This window comes from Argopecten irradians, chromosome 6 (assembly GCF_041381155.1).
Source record: "Argopecten irradians isolate NY chromosome 6, Ai_NY, whole genome shotgun sequence".
NCBI classification, from domain to species: domain Eukaryota; kingdom Metazoa; phylum Mollusca; class Bivalvia; order Pectinida; family Pectinidae; genus Argopecten; species Argopecten irradians.
Window position 1 is genome coordinate 23,015,861 of NC_091139.1, and position 23,812 is coordinate 23,039,672.

The following is a 23,812-nucleotide window of genomic DNA, read 5'->3' on the forward strand; positions in this document are numbered from 1 at the left end:
TCTATATAAAGAAAGTTAAAGTTCTATTGATTGTTGTTAAGTGTTGTCTGTTTACTCAAAAACTCTCAAACTCCGAATGGAGATTTGATCCTAGTATCGTTCTCAAATTTAATACCGTGAATGTCCATGTATCGTGTAAGTGATTTGACATGCCATTAATTTTTTTATTGTGGCACACAGTTGAACATAAGTAACTTAATCAATGTGTAGCATGCTTCGTAACTTACTATATGCCGTACTGATAACATTCAACTAGTATAGCTACAAAAATGTATGATTTAGAGAAAAAAAGTGCATTTTTGTATTTGATAAACATATCATTATGTTCATTAGTATTTATAGCAGGAATTCCTGTCATTAGTGTGACTATATACAAAATGTAGTACATAAGGTACACACAGATACTGAATAACAAAATGACGATATTATACATGCATTCAAACCAGGAAAGATAATAAGGCGCTTTATTAGATTAATGCTATTTTTTGGATAAACGAATTAATATTAATTAAAATCTTATTAAAATATTTCTTTAAAAATATTCTATATGGCTGTTCGTTCCACGGATGATAATATAACCAGGCGATGTCTTCCCACTCAGCCAACATATCCTATGTTAACATTTAGGGACGGAACATTTAGAACAATAGGGCTTATTACAGGTAAGTTATAGTCTGGACAATATGTATTATTGTAAAGTTAGTGCATAATTAAGTCCCCTTCTTTTGATATAGGAACCACCTTTTAAAATATAAATCTGTATAAAAGTAACATTGTATTGAACTTACCTAACTTGATGGCAATCTAACAATCATTTTGTAGATATAAAATTTGCTTTATGAACATTATAAATATATTTTATGTGCAATTTCCCCTTATATTATAGAACCTGTTCTGCAATACTGCTATATGATGGTAATTGAGCTTTTTGTAATCTTCCATATTCTAATATGTATATTTAGGAGTTATGAATTAGAAAAATACATATAAAAATAAAACTCAACGATCTTCCTCTAGTACTTTCGGCATTTCTTGATGGCTCTTCCTGTCGTTGAGTTATATATTTTTTTTTTCATATAAGGGTTATACATATAGCAAATGCATGTTAAATATTCGTAAAATATGACTATCTTAGAAATATTTGTAATTCATGTATGCATATTAAGCCTGTTACCAGAATATAATAAGTCCAATGTCATACGGTTTACATATGTATAAATGTAATTAAGGGGAAATTATATATATTGCATAGTTACACAATGTCTTGATTACACTTGAAAAGCATATAGTAAAATATCTGATTTACTGAATCATTTGTGTTTCATGGTCTGAAATCACAAGCGAGCCTCTTCAAAATTCTGAAGTTTCATCGAGATGTCAAAATACCATTGAAACTATAAAATGCATTGTACTTTAAGTGAATTATGTTAAAGGCCCATTACCTTTCCGGAGCAAAATATAAAGGTTTCTTAAAAACATTAATAACACCAGAAAATCCATACCGATGATCTAAAATAAGGTTACGACACCAAACATATGCAAGATTGCCTGCGTAATATATGAAAACAGTGCAGAGTCAATTCGCTGTTTTGCCGTCTGGCGCAGTGATAGTCAACTACCGCGCAGTATTTAGGACGACGGCGGGAAACATAATACGACCCGCGTTATGAAAATAAACATTTTATTTATTTTAATCAAATCGTTCAGAAGGTGATGATAAATGTAGTATTAACGGTAAGTTAATAATTTTTAGGACTCTACAAAACTATCGATCTTGTTTTACATTCCCATTTTAAAAATTAAAAGCCGTTTCGGAAAGGTAGTGGGCCTTTAAAGATAAATCTTACCATGAATTGTTAAAAAATGATAATTTTTCATAATGATTTCCTAGTTAATGAAAACGTGCATATATATATATGCAAGGATATTATGCTACATATGTACATATACAGCAGAATTTATTTAATCTAACGAATTTTCAATATTTGGACGTAATCGAAGATCATATAGCCTTGTATCTCATTTCAAATTAAATTGTCCTTTTTGTTGAGCTGCGTGGTAAACATCTTAAGAGTTAATTTAAAAAAAAACAAAGCATGATAAAGCTAAAAACAAAGTCTATAAATGATGAATAATAAATGTCATAGGACAATGGCAAAGTCAAAGTGTTAAAATGGAAGCAACTGTGATTGTTAAAGAATGAGTTAATATAACGTCGAATAATCACGCAACTGAAAAAGACTCCTTAACTGACTAATGCTTTATATGTATATAAATCCAAAGGCAGATATACGATTGATAATTGCTCTTTATCAATATTAGAAACTGATGAGCTAACACTTTTACATTCATTTGTAAATATATCATACAAATGTGATACAATGCATCCGATACTGATGAGAAATTTATAATCTTAAAATGAATTAAAATGACTACTTGTTTCAAAACTTTAACATATCAAAACCAAAATTTGTCTTAATTAAGAGGCAAAATAAAGGTGTTGGTGTTAAATTGCAAAATGTGAATAATAATTTTCTTTATTCTATTTTTATAAGAAAAAGGAAATCTCTTTCGTACTGTAGAGGTATGTGGGAAGGTATTTTTCAACTAGAAAATACTGGTTCGATTTATCATGGATTATTTGAATTCATCAATAAAAATATCATAGAGAATGATGAAAAAATATACAAATTGAAACTATTTAATAACATCCTTCCAAATGGATTTTTTCTTAAAAAATGGAATATCATTGAGGATGATACATGTTTGATATGTAAAATTAAGGATGATTATAAACACTATTTTATTGAATGTCAATGTGTAGATGCATTGTGGAATTTAATCCACATATTTTTAGAAAATATCGCTACAATGTACAATTAAGGAAAATGATGTTCATTGTTATAAGATTGCTGATCAGAATTACAGCGATTTTAATGTTCTTTTGTCCTTAATTGGCTATACAATATACAAACATTATCATATTTCTAACAGAAGAGTTGACAATTGTTCTATTGTCTCCTTATTCAAACTATATCTCGATAGAAAGTTACTGTTACAACGATACAGAGATATGGAATTATTAAAGAATATGTCAATGTACTAAAATGATGATTTAAAGAATAAATGAATAAAACATTGTGCAATGATGATAAACCTTGGGGCTCTGAGCGCTTCGCGCTTAAAATTTAGTTATAACAGTTTAATGTATAGATTTTAAATTAAAAGATTGTGGTTGAGATAAGATCATAGTTGTTGATAAGAGATAGTTGTAAAGGAGAGAAGGTGGTTGAGGTGAAATGGTAGATGAGACGAGATGGTGGTAAAAGTGAGAGAGCGGTTAATACGAGATGAGGGTAGAAGTAAGATGGTTGAGGCGAGGTGGTGGTAGAAGTGATATAGCGGTAGAAGTGAGATAGCGGTTGAGACGAGATGGTGGAGTGATATGGCGGATGAGACGAGATGGTGGAATGATATGGCAGATGAGACGAGATGGTGGAGTGATATGGCGGATGAGACGAGATGACTAAAATAAAATGGTGAGATGGTGGTTGATACATATTCGAAATGTTAGTTGGGATGAGAGGAGAGAGATAAGTAGAGAGCATGCTGGGATGCATGTATAAGAATTATATTGAAAATGAATGTGTATATAATACTTGCTTTATATACGCCTGAGACTATATGAAAGAGATTAGATACAGGTGTAATGAGCCAATATCTGAGCACCAAAAAAAGAAGAAAAAAAAATACTTCTTGTATTTTCATTTGACAAATATTATATTAAAGATATCTGGGATTAATCAAATAAACCAACAATTTAAATTCACTAATAAATCAAATAACACTAAATAGAAAAAAAAATAAGTTGTAAAAAATGTTCTCTCCTTATTCACGGTAACCTATATATGTTTTTAAGACACGCTTTTGAAAAATATTCATTTTATTTTAACAAGATATGTTGTTGATCAAACGTAATGCATTTAGTGGACATAGCAGTTACAAACTATAACCAACTTATGCACAGGTAAACTCCGGTAATGTATATATAACAAAACTGTTGGCTGAGTAATGATGAAATACCACAGGTACAGCATTGAGTATATCTGACCGATACCAGGGGCAAGTTTAAAGAACATGTTCAAAGTTATTTGATGTTCTTCTGTATTTTGTACAGAATTGAATACTCCATTATGACGAGTTTAAACGCTCATTTGTTCGCATGAAACAGAAAAGAGCAATATATCAATAAATGGCTTTTCTACTTAAACACAACAAGCTCAAGTGAAATATACGGCCACAGAAGAGAAGTACTGACAGAAACATATTTTTAGTATTTTATTTTTTTAATGAATAATGAATTATATATTATGAAATATTGGTTAATTTGTAACATATAATAACAATACATTGTAATATTTTTTTTTTTGAAATTTCCTTTAAATTCGAGCGACCTATCGGTATTGGTTCTGGCAAATGATTTTACAAACAAAAGTTCTCACATAAATACTTGTATAGCGAATATTTTTGAAGAATTCATTTCCCCTACATTCTTGTTTAAATACATCATGTTGTCTACTTCTAATGGCAATATTAACATAATCAGGTGCAAAATTATTTCCGTATTGCCATTTGTACTCTTAATGTGACGCAACACAAATAAGTACACTTTTTGAAGATAATTTTAAAATTTTCTAGTGTGTGCTTGAATCCGATTTGTTTTTTTTAACATTCAGCAAATTATTGTATTTGGTTTTAATTTCATAATGTGTTTACTTATCTGTAATGCATATATTTATAAATAGAGAGCTTTGAAGCATCCATGGTCCAACCCTGTCTTTCAGTAGGTTTGAGTACCCAAAATGGCACACCTCCTAAATTTAATTTGATTAATAACTGTCTAGACACGATGACATTATTTAAATACAGATAATAAGCAACGGAAAAGAATATGACAGATAAAAATGTCACAGTTACTATTAGCCGCCTTAATTTTTGTTCAGGACAATTATTCTCATTTTAGATTGTAAACTGAAAATTCTGCTTCATATATATCAAAAGTGACCATTTTTGGCTAGCGTACCAATTTGGGTAGCGTCACGTTACACCTAATATCCCTTAGCTAGTTCACACAAACCACGATAACATACCTGAAACATACACAATAGTTAGAGTTTTAAACTGTTAATCAATCTTTGAATATTCTGATTTTCTTGATAATTTTCAAAGGACATTTAACCCCTAGTGTACTTTTAAAGTAACTTTGATGAAATGTTTCATTCTCGGGCTCTTTATAATGAAACCCCAAAATTCTGTCCCATAATTTATAAAATACCACAAATGTTAGTGTCGAATAGTTTGGTTTCAATATTGAAATAGTTTTGCCCTACATATATTAAAGTGGTTTTTACCTTGTATAGTAATTGTCTGCTGGGTTTTACTTAATTGCCTAATGTAGTGAAATAATATAACTAGGAAAAAAATTAAAAGAAGAAGAAAAAAAAAAGAAAAAAAGAAAAGACCATAGACAAACACGTCAAGTGATCTCTTTAGCTAATTTTAATGGTTTGATTAGTGTGTTCGACAAGTCGGACTCCAAATCTTTTATGCGCCGACTGATTGGTAAAACAAGCTAATTCTTGAACTATTCTCGCGTTACACGATCCTGTCAGCAACATAAATGTCTTAAATAATAATTATTTTCTGCCTATAGCTAGCAATGATGGCGACTTGGATAGCCCAAATTGTCCTTCCCCCCGAAATTCGTCCTTATTTTCCATTACGATTACCAGAACTGAAATCACTATCCTACACTCTCAAGATCCTATTCATCTTTATAAATATATTTATATAACATGTCGTGTTCATAATAGTAGTGAATGCAAAAATCTGGGCTTTTTGAACTATATGATATATTTAACATTAGTGCTGTCGGATAACGCTGTTGATGACTGTGTATGCCTAGAACTTCCTGGATCACAATTTATATCACGAATAATGCGTTACAATAAAACGTGTTTTGGCTTGAAGGCAATGTTGTTGGCTAAGTTATCGCCGGTAAATATTCACTACTGAAATGGCAAAGTTCGTGACAAGAATAAGAGTTTTCCAAGCTCCTTACATACACAGTCCGGATCCGTGTTAGGGGTTACACATGATAAATAAGAAGTTTACCTTGCAGTTAACGTTTCACTCGAACAGATTCATCACTGTATCTTGCTAGGGCTTTGAAAGCTCACGTCAAACGACTTTTGTCTTGGTAGAACATAAACTTTCTGATCGCCCGAAGCATCTGACAATTTACAGTTTAAAAACGAATACCAACACGTGTTACTATTTTTTTACCAATTATAATGATATAATTGTTCATGTAAAATGTGCAGCAATAGTAATGTATTGTTTAACAATGTAATTTGTAAAATTTTGCATTTTACTTTTTTATACATATATTTGATTAAGTATGCGACACGGTGACATTCAATTCGCTTGAAGTGTACATTTTTTTAAAGGTGAATTATTATCAAATACGACTAGCTTCTATATATTCTATTAACAACTAAATTATTAAAGATATAGTAGAATAATAGACCAAATATCAATATATATTCTTTTTCTTTAAAATTTGCCCTATCAACACAAAAACAACTTTAAAATATTATCGTTTATTCATTATTTTTCACCGCAAAAAAAACATAGCTAGAATGAAGAGAGGTGAAAATCAAAGATAGACAACATTAAGAAATGGGCGTATGTTTTGTGGGTGGTAGAGTAAAAAACAATCCGATTAAACATCTTCCCAGTATTTCCTGGAGACAATTAACTACGAGGAGTCCTACCACAATCACGTGGTCACGAGGTTTATAACGATCAGAAGTAGCAGACGTAGAACAAAGGGACCGTTGGTATTTGATCAATGGCGATGAAGATGTATTAATAAAGAACGACGCCCATCCGTCAACTCGTTCAGGTGTATATTTGTTTCAGTTTAACAATTTATCATTTATGTACGTTTTCCAATATCCCCAATAAATATAACTGACGTGGTGAACAGGTACAGTTTTACAGTTAAGCCGTGACACACATTCAAAACGAACTTAGAATCATCTCAGGTCGTGTAATTAAATGCTTGGATAACACAGCTGGGATTCACAGACGGGATCTTTGGTATGTATGTATATTTCAAATAACAAGAAGTCCAGTGGGTCTTTCTCTTTCATGACATGATAAGAGAGAAAGGCAGCAATGTTGTATTGCAGTGTAGGAGTTATTCTAATTTATTTCAACAATACTGCTATAACCCATATTCTTTCATTCCTGCAGCAAAATGATAACCTCTAATCCTCCTATTGGGTCCAGCTTTCCTTGCCCCTGAGAGCCTCAATCCGATCCTTGGTCTAAAGGATTCCCTTTCTGTCAAGAATGCTGCTGACCCAATTTGAGCCAACCTTTCATTCTTAAAGCAGAATTATTTTAAAGAATTTTCGCGGACTAAAAGGACGTCACAAGGCCACGTGGCCGCGAATAATTTCCTAACTAAAATATCATCAAAACTGTTGTATAATTACCATAATATAGCTTGCAACATGCAATAATTAACAATCTTAATATACAATGTATACACAGAACATCCCTTTTTTTGTTTTGCAGTATTTCGTCGAACGCCTGGAAGCATCAACAAACTTGCGTTTTCAAGGAAAGCGTGTCATGAAATGATAAGAATGAAAGAGTTGCTCCCCTTATTCGGAACTAGTAGCCAATGCTTTCTTTGGCCGAAAATCATTCCTTTCTTTTTCTGATAAACTTTACGGAAAACTCGGAGCAATGCCGATATAGAGGGATCCAGAAACCTATCCGGACCTGGCAAAACAACGGTACCCGTAAATGGCAACCAAAACCAACCGATAGCGCTAACGATTCCTTGGGCGAGACTTGATTTATTAATCATCTAAAGCAATTTCCTACTGTATTCTCAAAAAAATGTTTTGGCTGGGAATATCCTTTAATAAAAAGTCAGTGTCAGTCGTTACGAATAACAGTATTTCAACGCCAAAACCTAAACCTGGTCATTTCCAACGCCAAAACCGACACATGAGTCATTCCATATTCCATAAGTCCTCTCTCTTTGAGAGGCGAGCTACAAATCATATGGCCCCAGTATTTAATATCCTATAGTTTAGGCAACAGTTCGGCCTTGGCAAATTGGAACACACTCTCTGTTCGGTGAATAAATAAGTCACAAAAAATGGCTACCGCAAAAGCCTCTATGAAGCACTTGGTGATGATGATGATGATGATGATAATGAGATAGGTACATGGAATGTCCCTCTCCCTCAAAATAATGTCAATGAGCAGGTAGAGCCTAATGTTTGTCTTTGTTATTGAAGTTTGTGAATAAGGCATAGAGTGGATGGGTCGAAATTGGATACAATTGTGAAGCAATGCCTTGTGGTGAAGGTTTCTAACTTGACCAAAACAACTGATTTAACGTTACAAGAAGTTCACAAAATTCTGGCGATAGGTTTCGGTAAGCAGAGGATTTTTTTTTTCTCGGAGAAAAGAGATGACGGCTAATAAGCTGTGTGGAGGGCAAATTAGGTGTAAAGAACTAATTTATGATTCTATTACTCTGATAGGCAATTCCTAGTACACATTGTCGAATAACGCATATATATGGCCTTACATTAATTAGAAGTATTGGGTCATTTGCGCAGAAGACATATCTGTGTCTGCGCAGCTGTTTGGCGATAGATTGACTAAGAACGTTAACAAGGGAAAAGAAAAATATCAAAAACACCAGCTAGTTGTAGTGTATGTTACACTCAGCCCCGGATGTACTAACAAGCCCATTATGGTGGATATGGTGGCCGCAGGGAAAATACCAGCGACGCCGCATGGCTTCTTTCAACAAGGAGGCATGGACAAACGGTAGTCATACTGGAAAAATTATGAAAACTAAAAGAACACAATCCAGTATTTACTAAATGGGGATGAGTACGATTCTGATATGTCCTTGACTGAATTCCATGTAGAGATGATTACATGGTGAATAAACAATGCTAGATGATGCGATGGTAAACTAATCGGCCATGTCACCCGGTCCGTTTGGGTTGAGACAGATGCTTCTCTAGCTAGTTAGCGAGCCTCCTTTAATGATAGAAAAGTTGGCGGTAGGTGGGACAAGATAACATCAACGATTTTGGAGCTTTAGGTAGTAGTTCTGCCATTGAAGTCTTTTTTCTCTCCCTCAGTCGTTCTATTGTTATCATTATCAAGTCAGACAACATCACAGCTGTGGCCTAACGTGATGTGAATGACATGGGAGAAATACGCTCATTGAAAATGGATAGCCGAGCATTATTATTGTGGGAATGGGACTTTGGAGATATCTGCAATGTTGGTTGTACAATATATTCCGAGTATATCAAATGTTGTAGCAGATGGATTGTCTCGCAATGTTAGTGATTCAACAGAAAGAACGACAATTTGACAGACTTTGTGTTGAATGATTCATGCCATGAATTCGCATCATCTCGGTTGTATTATAGTATAGAACTTGAGCTGGCATGGTCATGTGATCCTGATTATTATCTCGTTGATGTCGTTGCAGATTTCTGACATACTTTTTATCTATACATAGATTCACCTTCTTGTAGTAGAATTATTGAAGATTCAGTAAGACAAGGTTGATAGAGCAATTATTATACCTCCGCATGGTCCCCACTTGTAATCCAGTGCTTAGGTTATATCCCTATCGTGTTAAAGTTACAACGATACATAGACCTACTCACCCAGCCCCACAGCGATCAAATACATCCCTTACTTGACATAATAATCGCCTGTGCAGTGTCCGACAGGCCATGGAGAAAAAGTTTTTTTAGCAGAGACTGCTGATCAGGTTATCACGGCGTCGAAGCGTAGCGGCACAATCACTCATGGCGTAAGGTGGTGTATTGACTGGAACATTTGGCTTCCTGTGACCCATATTCCTTGTCCTTCCAATATGCGATCTGATGCCCTGTCATGTCAACCTTCGGATAACATGGAATGGATGTTAAAGTCCAGTGTTTTTTTTTCAACTATACATGAAAAATATCTCCTCGTATGCCCTGATCTGTTCGCATCAAGACTCAACCACATATTTAATATGTGTCTCCCCGATCAACTAGCAGTTGCTCTTGAGGCCTCTTCACTACAGTGGTCTAAAAGTGACTTGTTTTCTTTTCCACTTTTCAAAGACTGTTCAAAAATGTATATGAGATTCCTACAATGACAGTGGTAGCACCTATTTGGCCTGCCCAGGTGTGTGATTTCCGGTTCTCCGGCCACTAGTATCAGGACCAAGCTACATTCTGCCATCTCCCTTCAGGAGCCTATGTTATACAAAGGACAAGGAGAAAATACATCATATCGGGAAAATGTATCATGGGGTGATTCAAGTTTTAGGTCTGCGTTGTCGAAATGTAGACATTCAGGAGAGGTTGCCTTGTGGCAGCTTCATGGCGCGAGGACACTCAGAAACAATTTGAGAGTTATCTCTCGAGATGGTTGTCGTTTTCCTGTGCAGGGAAAAATTGATGCATACTCCCCATCTGTACTCATATATGATGATTTTCTTACGGGTTTATACTAGTCGGGATTCAGTAAAAGTGTTAGGTCTGCTATTAGTTCATTAGAACTTGCGTCAAATGCCCCAGTTGGAAGTCATCTGTTAGTCCAAAGACTATTAAAGGCATATTTACCCGCAGACCAGGTTTACCCAAGTATAATTGTACTTGGAATGTTAGCTACATGTATTAGATTCTTAGGCTATATTTGGGAATGAATAATTTAATGTATGAAAGAGCATTATCAGTTACATATCTGTTTCACTACAAGACACAGTCTGTACATGTTTGTAAGCATTGTGTATAGAATAACATGATTATTGTAAGAGAATTGATAACCATAAAGAACACAGAAAACATTAACATCACAACCTTTTAATATCAGAATCTTCAATGATAAAAAACTAATTTAAAGCACAACCAATATAAAGGCTTAAATAGGACTTCCAACACGACTGCTGGAAAAAGAAATATTGTATTTACAACATACATTACCTTCCAGCATGACTGCTGGAAACAGAAATATTGTATTTACAACATACATTACTCTAGAAAGTAAAACTCTCATTCAAGATAAATCTCAAAGTGGTGTTCCCTCCATTCTCCAGACAGATAGTTTGTGTTTGAATTGTATTCTCCTACTTGGCTGTGTCCATATATAAAACAAGACCCATAGTTTGTCATAGGATATACAAAATATCACACTCCTCTTCATTAAAATAATTCTGTATCCATGTAACAACAGAAATTATAGAGCATGCAATTGAGGAACTACATTTTTTGTATTATGATGTGTCTACCATAGGGTGATGAACAACAAATAGAGTGATCTTGGCACCCATCTTACAATGACCTGTCAGTCCATGGAAAGAAGTATATTTTCTCATAAAGTCTGTATAAACTTAATAATAAGTCAATATAGTCACTGTCAGCCATGTTATATTTGGATTTGTTCCCAATGGATATGAAAGACTAGCGATCAAGGTGACCCTACAAATCTAGCCTTGGAAGACCAATTTAGAAGATGGTGGTCGATATTCATTGTAATATTGCATTATCAGCCATGTTGATTTTTTGTCAGAGGCTGTGGTTCCAGTGGTTACCGGTAAAGTGGCATGCCACAGCATAATCAGGTCTCTAGGACTACTAGTTATTGTTTAAAGATGCTCCACCACTGACAAATGGTATTTTTTCACTATCAAAAACAGGAGCAGAAGATTTTGTATTTTTCGTACAGTTACAAAAGTTACTTATTTTCACCATTACCACCATTGAAAAGTTTTAGCTTCTAATTTTACTTCAGGTTAAAAATATGAAAAATAATTAATTGCATCCCTAAAAAAATCCGTAGCACTCTATCCTATATGGAATGAAGTACTGATTGCGCATGCACTAAAGGCGAAATAAATATTTTATATTAATCTTTGTGTTAATTAGACATATATATACACGATTTAACACCAGTTATTGTTCAAATAATAAATACCATCCATGCTCTGTCGGCGGTGGAGCATCTTTAAATATTTCAGCCTATTTGATAATTCATTGTAAGTAGATGTATAAAGAAGGAACATTATACATACAGTTTGACTATATATCAACCTCTCATCTTATAACCAACATGACGTGAACACAGCCGACAGTAAATTACCACATCATATACCAACACGAATTAATATGGTAACTTTAATGATAACATCTAACATGTCCTATAAACATTTATACGTCTCCTCTAACATGTCCTATAAACATTTATACGTCTCCTCTCATCACCACACACATACTGTTATACCTAAAGTATCAGTTATACTTCTCTCACCACCACATACAAATATCTGTCCAGTAAAACTTGTTTAAAACGAACAAACTTACAACAGTTTCATGGTTATTACATAGTAATTTCCATTCCCATACAGGTTCCTATAAGATGTACAAATGTATAGAATATATGTATATTGAACTATGCTTATAACAAAGCGATTTTGTTGGTCCCAGAAGTTTGCTATAACCGTGTTTTACTGTACCCATATTTGTTATACCTAAAGTATCAGTTACACTTCTCTCATCCTCACAAACAAAATTATTTGTACTATTATACCTAAAGTATCTGTCACAACTCAGGAGTGTAAACTGTAAACAAAACACTCAGAGAACGTCATGTATCACTGATCACTTGATCAATGTAGTAAATACCATAATTTGCTCAGGCCCCCGGGTGGAATAATAGATTAACCATTTGAATTTGAAATTTAGAGGCCGTAAAAAAGAAAGTTGGTTTTACTGTTAAGTTGTCTTGGTTGGTTATTTTTCAATATTGTTGATTGCCATTTAAAAACAAAGGTGGGATACCACAAGTAGATACCGTATTGAAACTTTGAGGAATATTTTCTCAAATATGGTTACATCACAAAGAATCGAGAATTATCATGTCAAAGTAAAATGAATGGTTTTGGTTTGGTTTTATTAGTTTAACATCCTATTAACAGACAGGTTTATGTAAGGATGTGCCAGGTTTGTTGGTGGAAAGCCGGAGTACCACAAAAAAAACCCATCGACCAGCTGTCAGTACCTGGCAACTGCCCAGAGGTGGAGGGCTTGTGGTAATATGTTGAGACATGCATCTTAACCACTCGGCCACCGCAGCCCAAAAATCTCCTTAATTATTGGTGGACATTTAGTGGGGTGTTTACAACTTAAACATATTATCTATACAACATATTACATCTTCATTAATTAATTTACATAATTGAGCATTATATTCAGATTAATTTCCAAGTAAGGTGCATGAAATAAAACAGGACAGGTGATACTGTCTCTTCCTGAATTAGAAATCTCTGTTTTTGTTAATAAATGAAGAGGGGGGGGGGGGGGGTGGAGTGGGGGGGGGGGGGGGTGTTATGTGCAGTTCACTCAATGTTTATACACATAGGATTTCATTTGACAGGGGAGGTAACTGTATATTGACTGATGGAGGTACATTTGTAACTCTGTATCAACTAACCATCAATTTTAAATGTAACTTGAGTATCTTGCAGAGCGAACCTCTCGCATACAAGATATACCTGTGTCGTCAGAACCACACACATTAGACTAAGAGCAATAACTTACAACTGACATTTTCTAACATGGACTTGTTAACCTGCACTTACCTCAGAGTAAATTCAGCCTTATATTAGCAAGGTTATAACAATATTGCTTTATGAGTAGAGAGTTTGAGAATTCTTCATTCAACCAAAATGGTACTGTGATTTGGAGTTACGTACTTGAAAGTGATATTCAAATACTATAATGACAGACTCACTATAATAACTGTTACTTCACAAAGCATGAATTATTCTCTAACAATGATGATAATCGCTTCTCTCACAAACATGTCTGCAGACATATTTGTTTAGGGCATAATCAACCATAGCATCCTCAAAACTAATATTATGTAGGCGGTAGCTCTCCACTACAAGACCATGTTGTGTCCTTCTCAAATTCTGAATAATTTGCCAAACGTGGGATAAACTTGCTTCACTCCCCATGATAAGAGTAAGCTGTCCTGTATGGTTTTCTCACTCCCTATGATAAGAGTAAGCTGTCCTGTATGGTTTCCTCACTCCCTATGATAAGAGTAAGCTGTCCTGTATGGTTTCCTCACTCCCTATGATAAGAGTAAGCTGTCCTGTATGGTTTCATCACTCCCTATGATAAGAGTAAGCTGTCCTGTATGGTTTAATCACTCCCTATGATAAGAGTAAGCTATCCTATATGGTTTCCTCACTCCCTATGATAAGAGTAAGCTGTCCTGTATGGTTTCCTCACTCCCTATGATAAGAGTAAGCTGTCCTGTATGGTTTCCTCACTCCCTATGATAAGAGTAAGCTGTCCTGTATGGTTTCATCACTCCTTATGATAAGAGTAAGCTATCCTATATGGTTTCATCACTCCCTATGATAAGAGTAAGCTATCCTATATGGTTTCATCACTCCCTATGATAAGAGTAAGCTGTCCTGTATGGTTTCATCACTCCCTATGATAAGAGTAAGCTGTCCTGTATGGTTTCATCACTCCCTATGATAAGAGTAAGCTGTCCTGTATGGTTTCATCACTCCCTATGATAAGAGTAAGCTGTCCTGTATGGTTTCATCACTCCCTTAGATAACAGTAAGCAGTTTATATTGCTCCATATGCTAGGTGCCATCCTCAGCGATTGACCCAACGTTTCATTGACTCTTCCCAGTCTGTGTTTCCTCCATCCTCGTCGTCTGTACGAATGTAGGAGTCGGCGTCAGACTGGAGGTAACTTTCTTCATCGGTGGTGTATGTGCTGGATGTCATACGGCCAGGCAACTCCTACATAGAACAAGAATTACCCCTAATTATAAATATCGCCAATAATACATTGTTGATTTATTACATAACTAAAATGGAATATTTAAAAGCATCTGAAAGTAAAACAAACTGAAGAAGTGAAATGCAGCATCATAATATCCTACAGCATCTGAATCCCACATACTGAAATGAATCCTGAGCTATATTCCAAGAATGTTTAGGATTAGCCTTTTGAGAAAAAGAAGTGAGCTAAGTATAGTTTAGCATCACTAAGTTTCAGAGCCTCTGAATCCCACACTCTGAAACTAATCCTACAACAATTAGGTGTGTTGAGGTGATAATGATGTTCTTACTGCAAATACCATAAACAAATTTGCTTTGGCGTGCGATTTATTTTCGCAAATTTGCAATCAACGTAAGTTCGCAAAAGTTTATTTCCGCAAATTGATAGCTTCGACAATTCTTGCAACATAAATTTAAAGACATTTCCTTTCAATTTTAAAAATGCGAGACTTAATCTCTGCAAATATGTTTTGAAACGGAAATCACGAAATTCAGACACCATGAAAGAAAGCTGTTTTACAGTAGTGACAAGATGACATCGATCATAGTTCCTCTTTCTAAACTGTGTAGAAATTGTTAGAAACGTAAAAAATCTCCACCTTTGGATGGTTGTCGTATAACTCTGCATCCTCATCGTCAGTTCGGACACAGCTCTCATCGTCTGTGCGAATGTACGACTCTGCGTCATCTGTCCCTAAGGCACTGCCATCGTCGGTTCTATTGAGGAACGAGTTCTCTGGAATGTAACTGTATAGCACATACATGTAATATATCTACACCAATGGTTTACAAATAGTTTTGTTTGACTGTTTATAACAAGAGATCCAAGATACGACATATAAAATTTGAGACAGATCACTTCAGTACTTTCTGAGAAATAGCGGTTACAAACTTCAACTATCAAAATCCAAGATGACGTCCTGTTGGCTATCTTGTTCAGCAATCGGTCCCAAAATGCAATACCCACAACTAGGGCCCTAGGGGAACCTACATGTAAAATTTGAGACATTTCCCTTAAGAAATATCAGTAACAATCTTCAACTATCAAAATCAAAGATAGCTGCCTAGAGGCCATCTTGTTGACCAGTTGGTCCCAAAATACAATATGCCCAACAACTGCCCTAGGGTAACCTACAAATGAAATTTGAAAATGATTCTGTTAGTACTTCCTGAGAAATAGCTGTAACAAACTAACTGTCGGCCATCTTGTTAACCAATTGACCCCAAAATGCAATATGCACAACTGCCCTAGAGGAACCCACAAATAAAATTTGAGAAAGATCCCTTCAGTATTATCTGAGAAATAGTGGTAACAAACTAACGATCCCTTCACTACTTCCTGAGAAATAGCTGTAACAAACTAACAATCCCTTCAGTACTTCATTAGAAATAGCTGTAACAAACTAACGACCCCTTCAGTACTTCCTGAGAATTAGTGGTAACAAACTAACGATCCCTTCAGTACTTCCTGAGAAACAGTGGTAACAAACTAACAATCCCTTCACTACTTCCTGAGAAATAGCTGTAACAAACTAACGATCCCTTCAGTACTTCCTGAGAAATAGTGGTAACAAACTAACGATCCCTTCAGTACTTCCCGAGAAATAGCGGAAACAAACTTCAACTATCAAAATCCAAGATGGCGACCTGTCGGCCATTTTGTTAATAAATTGATCCCAAAATGCAATATGCACAACAAGGGCCCCAGGGGAACCCTCATATAAAATTTGAGAAAGATCCCTTCAGTACTATCTGAGAAATAGTGGTAACAAACTTCAACTATCAAAATCAAGGATGACAACCCGTGGGCCATCTTGGTCAAAGATTGGTCCCAAAATACAATATTAACAACTAGGGCCCTAGAGAAACCTACATATGAAATTAGTGAAAAATCCTTTCAGGTCTTTCTGAGAAATAGCAGTAACAAACTTTAACTATCTAAATCCATTATGGCTGCCTGACCATCATCTTGTTAACCGATTAGTCCCAAAATGCAATATGCACAACTAGGGCAAGATCCAATCAGTACTTCCTGAGAAATAGCAGTAACAAAAATTGTTAATGGACGGAAAGACGGTTGACAGATCATGGATGAAAAGCAATTTGAATAGCCCGATGGTGGACTAAAAATTGATTTCTCAATATAAACAAGATGTATAACACAGATAGTATTCGTTTTAACATTTTTCTCAATGATTAATGTAGTTGGATAAGGCCTTTGAAGTGCCGATACATGGCAGAGTTTAGTTTAAAAAAATGGCATTTTCAGCAATCTAAAATACATCTCCCAAAACTTCAACTTCAAATAATACAAAGATTTCAAGTATGCCATATCAAGCCAGGTCACAGTTACATTGAGTTTTCCAAGTCCGTATACATGTATAGGTATTGCACTTACACTCAATTTTCAATGTGATTATTTTTTTTCTTTTGCGCCCTGTATGATTTTTCGCTGTCTGTATACATTAAACTTACATTTACCATTTTCTATATCACTTCCCATTTTTACAAACTCACTTATCGTTTTCTGTATCACTTTGGTTGCGACTACTGTTGACACTCTTGGCCCTGCGTGCCCTGAGCTGTGAGATGAAGTCCTGTTCCTGGTCCAGCCTCCGAAGCACTTCCTGCTGCCAGTTATCTAGCTCCTCTTGTGTCCTCATCACATAGCTGTCTGCCACCACCAAGTTAGCTATCAACAAAGGGAGATAATCTGTTCATATATAATACATAGGTAATTATAGTACTGCTATTGATTTTGTTAAGTTTCCTATTCTTATTTCTATTTTCTTCCATTTTTTTGAGGAATTTCAATCTGCCAGTTTTTAGTAAAAAAAGGTTTAAAGAAATCGCTGTTCATGTGGTAATCATATAAAGATTACTTTAGGTTACTGTATTGTATATTTATATGCGACATTGCATAGTAAAGTTGTGTGAATTCAAATATCATATGTATGTTCTTAGAAATATGGGTTATCTAAACTTGTGACTACTTGTGCTAGAGTCCTCCTTGTAACTTTGTATGATAACCATATTTTATGTTGGGATCATGAAAATAACTATGTTCTAGCCATTATGTCACTTGGGACTCCTCTTGGCAGATTTTTGTTTTGGATTTTTATTATTTCATTTATAGATTAAGTCCTGTCACCAACTAAAGTCATTTGAGTCAATTTAGGACCCAGGTGTATTCAATACAAGTCATGTATTTTTTTCCTCTTTTTTTTGTAGTTTTTCCTACCTTTTTATCTTATCTGAGTATATAAGAAATACATTCTGACCTTATCAGAGTATATAAGTATTTTAATAATTGTTACCTTCTGACTTTATCAGAGTATATAAGTAATGACTTCCCATCTATTGAACTTATCTGAGTATATAAGTACTTCTTTCCTCATTCTGACCTTATCGGAGTATATTAGTACTTCTTTCCTACCTTCTGACCTTATCTGAGTATATAAGTAATTCCTTCCCACCTTCTGACCTTATCGGAGTATATAAGTAATTCTTTCCTACCTTCTGACCTTATCTGAGTATATAAGTTATTACTTCCTACCTTCTGACCTTATCTGAGTATATAAGTAATTACTTCCTACCTTCTGACCTTATCTGAGTATATAAGTCATTCCTTCCTACCTTCTGACCTTATCTGAGTATGTAAGTAATTACTTCCTACCTTCTGACCTTATCTGAGTATATAAGTAATTACTTCCCACCTTCTGACCTTATATGAGAATATAAGTCATTCCTTCCTACCTTCTGACCTTATCTGAGTATATAAGTAATTACTTCCCACATTCTGACCTTATCTGAGTATATAAATCATTCCTTCCCACCTTCTGACCTTATCTGAGTATATAAGTAATTACTTCCTACCTTCTGACCTTATCTGAGTATATAAGTAATTACTTCCTACCTTCTGACCTTATCTGAGTATATAAGTAATTCCTTCCCACCTTCTGACCTTATCTGAGTATATAAGTAATTACTTCCTACCTTCTGACCTTATCTGAGTATATAAGTAATTAGTTCCTACCTTCTGACCTTATCTGAGTATATAAGTAATTAGTTCCTACCTTCTGACCTTATCTGAGTATATAAGTACTTCTTTCCTACCTTCTGACCTTATCTGAGTATATAAATCATTCCTTCCCACCTTCTGACCTTATCTGAGTATATAAGTAATTACTTCCTACCTTCTGACCTTATCTGAGTATATAAGTAATTACTTCCTACCTTCTGACCTTATCTGAGTATATAAGTAATTCCTTCCCACCTTCTGACCTTATCTGAGTATATAAGTAATTACTTCCCACCTTCTGACCTTATCTGAGTATATAAGTAATTCCTTCCCACCTTCTGACCTTATCTGAGTATATAAGTAATTACTTCCTACCTTCTGACCTTATCTGAGTATATAAGTACTTCTTTCCTACCTTCTGACCTTATCTGAGTATATAAGTCATTCCTTCCTACCTTCTGACCTTATCTGAGTATATAAGTAATTACTTCCTACCTTCTGACCTTATATGAGTATATAAGTAATTACTTCCTGCCTTCTGACCTTATCTGAGTATATAAGTAATTAGTTCCCACCTTCTGACCTTATCTGAGTATTTAAGTAATTACTTTCTACCTTCTGACCTTATCTGAGTATATAAGTAATTCCTTCCCACCTTCTGACCTTATCTGAGTATATAAGTAATTAGTTCCTACCTTCTGACCTTATCTGAGTATATAAATCATTCCTTCCTACCTTCTGACCTTATCTGAGTATATAAGTAATTACTTCCTACCTTCTGACCTTATCTGAGTATATAAGTAATCACTTCCTACCTTCTGACCTTATATGAGAATATAAGTCATTCCTTCCTACCTTCTGACCTTATCTGAGTATATAAGTAATTACTTCCCACATTCTGACCTTATCTGAGTATATAAATCATTCCTTCCCACCTTCTGACCTTATCTGAGTATATAAGTAATTACTTCCTACCTTCTGACCTTATCTGAGTATATAAGTAATTACTTCCTACCTTCTGACCTTATCTGAGTATATAAGTAATTCCTTCCTACCTTCTGACCTTATCTGAGTATATAAGTAATTACTTCCTACCTTCTGACCTTATCTGAGTATATAAGTAATTACTTCCTACCTTCTGACCTTATCTGAGTATATAAGTAATTAGTTCCTACCTTCTGACCTTATCTGAGTATATAAGTACTTCTTTCACTTCCTACCTTCTGACCTTATCTGAGTATATAAGTCATTCCTTCCTACCTTCTGACCTTATCTGAGTATATAAGTAATTACTTCCTACCTTCTGACCTTATCTGAGTATATAAGTAATTACTTCCTACCTTCTGACCTTATCTGAGTATATAAGTAATTACTTCCTACCTTCTGACCTTATCTGAGTATATAAGTAATTCCTTCCCACCTTCTGACCTTATCTGAGTATATAAGTAATTCCTTCCCACCTTCTGACCTTATCTGAGTATATAAGTAATTAGTTCCTACCTTCTGACCTTATCTGAGTATATAAGTACTTCTTTCCTACCTTCTGACCTTATCTGAGTATATAAATCATTCCTTCCTACCTTCTGACCTTATCTGAGTATATAAGTAATTAGTTCCTACCTTCTGACCTTATATGAGTATATAAGTAATTACTTCCTGCCTTCTGACCTTATCTGAGTATATAAGTAATTACTTCCTACCTTCTGACCTTATCAGTGTATATAAGTAACTATTTCCTACCTTCTGACCTTATATGAGTATATAAATCATTCCTTCCTACCTTCTGACCTTATCTGAGTATATAAGTAATTCCTTCCCACCTTCTGACCTTATCTGAGTATATAAGTAATTAGTTCCTACCTTCTGACCTTATCTGAGTATATAAGTAATTCCTTCCTACCTTCTGAACTTATCTGAGTATATAAGTAATTACTTCCTACCTTCTGCCTCACTGACATGTCCATCATCCTCTTCTTCATCACTTACACTTGTATCTGAAGCAAAGAAAGGATACGGTGTAAAATACCACACATCCTGAGCCATCACAAGACACATCAAACAAAAGTTGTTTAATTTAAGATTTTAGCCTATTTGACCATTGTGACCTAGAATGAAGGTAAAAGCCTTTCTTTTAAATAAGCTTGTTAGATCTTTATTACAGCATGCTACATATTCAATACCAGGTCTCTTGGCCTCTAAGTAAAGAGTACAGAAGTCACAATGCTGTAATCTATTTGAACCCTGTGACCTTGTATGTGCTAAACTAGTTGAACCCTGTGACCTTGTATGTGCTAATCTATTTAAACCTTGTGATCTTGTATGTGCTAATCTATTTGAACCCTGTGACCTTGTATGTTCTACTCTATTTGAACCTTGTGACCTTGTATGTGCTAATCAATTTGAACCCTGTGACCTTGTATGTGCTAATCTATTTGAACCTTGTATGTGCTAATCTATTTGAACCCTGTGACCTTGTATGCCCTACTCTATTTGAACCTTGTGACCTTGTATGTGCTAATCTATTTGAACCTTGTATGTGCTAATCTATTTGAACCCTGTGACCTTGTATGCCCTACTCTATTTGAACCTTGTGACCTTGTATGTGCTAATCTAAATTACACCTATGTTTGATGTACTAATTAAGCTAGCGAGGGTATGTTAGTAACATGAGGTGTTTCAGATTATATGATATGTATAAACAATCCATTACACTTTGATTTGTTGCTGTGTTTTTTTAAACTAAACATGCCATGGTAAGACTGTAACTTCTATCTGACATTTTGTTGCATGCTTCTGTTTGTTGATTTGGCCTTGTTTTGGAAAAAAATATGTTGTGTTCTATGTAAAGCTTGACTTCGTTCTATTTTTAGAGGAGTATTTTCCTGGTCAAGCTAGGCAACTGACCACCTATATTGTTCACTGTATGCATTGCAAATGACCTGAATATCATATCTATGTACAGGATAAATTTCAATTTCTTAGTCTTTATATTTCATTGGGCGAAACTACCTTGAAATTAGCCCCTTTTATCAGGCTCTTGAAGTCGGTCAGAACAAATGTGAGCATATGGTTTTAAATGGTGCCAAAATGGGCCCAAATTTACAAATTTAAAGCTCATTGTATAATAATTATAAACTAGAATGATGGCAGTATGACATTAAGCTGCTGCAACCAACAAATTTGAATTGCTTAATCTTAAATGAGCTGTTTGAGAACAGCAAAGCTCGCCAGTCATAGCCATTAAATACCTTGCGCTTTTCAGTATATTTTGCCCTTTTGGCCTCTTGAAATATTCAAAATCATGTATTTTATCCCCAAAACAATTATTCATATCTATGACAACATATGTAATCCTAGGCCCTATATTAAGGCAATGTCAATTGTAAAGTTAGGTACAAATTGGCACTTAATTTTTCATCCTAAAATATTTGTCTTATAATACCAAACGCAAGACTTATAATACAATATTTATGCAAAGATCCTTGTCAGTTTTCAGAGATCACAAACATTAACATTAACCTGGTGAATTTGTCGCATTGGGCCACTTGAAATTCAGGAAGAAGATTGCCACTTTGACCTTCCTGAGAACAAACTTTGTAGAAGTTTGTATTATTTTATTTTTGCCTGAAAGTTACCTGAGTTGAGTTCCTTGACAAGAGAGGACATGGCACTGGTAACCGAGTCAGCAGCCACCAGCAGGTCGTTCCTGAGATGTCGTACACTTGTAACAGTACTTGGCTGACTAAAGGCTTGACTCACATCCCCACCCACGCCTGACAACATGGAGGACTCCATAGCGGGGGTGGTAGGGGCACTCGTTCTCCCCGCGTATGATGTTACTGGGGGAAGGCTGGCTGTTTGAGATCCAGGACTCTCATTGGGAGTGGATCGCGGTGAGGTAGGGTGGTTCTGTGGTAAATCAAAGTTTCAATAAAGAAATGTATCGAGGCATCTTTAAAAAATTCAAACTACCATGAAATTTTAAATATTGGTCATAAACATCACTTAAAACTGAAAAGCTAAATCATTAGCAAACTTGGAGAACAGACCAGTTCTCATGAAAATGTGTAAAATGTTTTGATTTGCAACCTGCCTATATTCTGTATTAGCATATTACAGATTTATTTGCCCTTGCAGTTAGGTATTGATTGTAGCGTCATAGGTTTGCGAGTATAATGTCATACTTTTCAGAGAATAAGACTTGAATTGAGCCTACAAAATAATGAGGTCACAATAGAAACCTACCTGCAAGGGAGCTAACTCTGTAATATGCAAAAATGCAATATGTGATTTAAACTGATGGTATTACTGTTATCTTTTCCAACAAACAAACATATAACCCCTTTGAAGTATGTGAGAATACATGGTATGCCATATAATCACCTTGAGTAGTTTCATGAGCCCCTCTAGCTGTAGCATCAGTTCCTTCCGACTTTCCTGGAGGGCCTGCATTCGATTCTCCAGCTCATCTTTCCGTTGCCGTAGTAACCTTAGCTCAGCCAGTAACGTTGGGTTGTATTGAGCATCTGCAGTACTTTTGGCATGAGCTTCCTGTTCTAGTCGCAACCTCTGGATTTCTCGCATTATCTCCCTTAATCAGATTAATACAGATTAATACAGTACTGAATAATACATCCAGAATCATTATAATTATGATGTTATCACCTGAGCCCCTCTGGATGTCAGCTTCACCATTTGTATAATTTTGAATCCCCATCCCATAAGAATTGAACCAATGTATTATGAGTGCTATCGGAATCTTAGTTTCAGAGAAGAAGTCATTTATAACTGGGGGTCATGCAGCCCA

The 23,812-nt window shown here is 35.0% G+C and overlaps 2 protein-coding genes across 5 annotated transcripts in view; both read right to left on the reverse strand.

Annotated features, from left to right (window-relative positions):
• The window catches only part of LOC138325363 (uncharacterized), a 40,494-nt gene extending 30,618 nt beyond the window's left edge, over nucleotides 1–9,876 (reverse strand). For both annotated transcript variants that reach the window (XM_069270958.1, XM_069270957.1), the window contains exon 1: nucleotides 9,789–9,876. The gene's annotated coding sequence lies outside the window, so the exon portion shown is untranslated. The remainder of the gene's footprint in view (nucleotides 1–9,788) is intronic.
• Nucleotides 9,877–10,963: 1,087 nt separating this feature from the next.
• LOC138325364 (dystrobrevin beta-like) overlaps nucleotides 10,964–23,812 on the reverse strand; it is a 52,211-nt gene continuing 39,362 nt past the window's right edge. For all 3 annotated transcript variants that reach the window (XM_069270961.1, XM_069270959.1, XM_069270960.1), the window contains exons 13-18: nucleotides 23,389–23,596; nucleotides 22,641–22,914; nucleotides 20,946–20,999; nucleotides 17,502–17,676; nucleotides 15,584–15,731; nucleotides 10,964–14,942 (exon numbers count right to left, since the gene is read on the reverse strand). In XM_069270961.1, coding sequence (XP_069127062.1) covers nucleotides 14,793–14,942; nucleotides 15,584–15,731; nucleotides 17,502–17,676; nucleotides 20,946–20,999; nucleotides 22,641–22,914; nucleotides 23,389–23,596 — 1,009 coding nt within the window. In that variant the 3' untranslated portion in view covers nucleotides 10,964–14,792. The remainder of the gene's footprint in view (nucleotides 14,943–15,583; nucleotides 15,732–17,501; nucleotides 17,677–20,945; nucleotides 21,000–22,640; nucleotides 22,915–23,388; nucleotides 23,597–23,812) is intronic.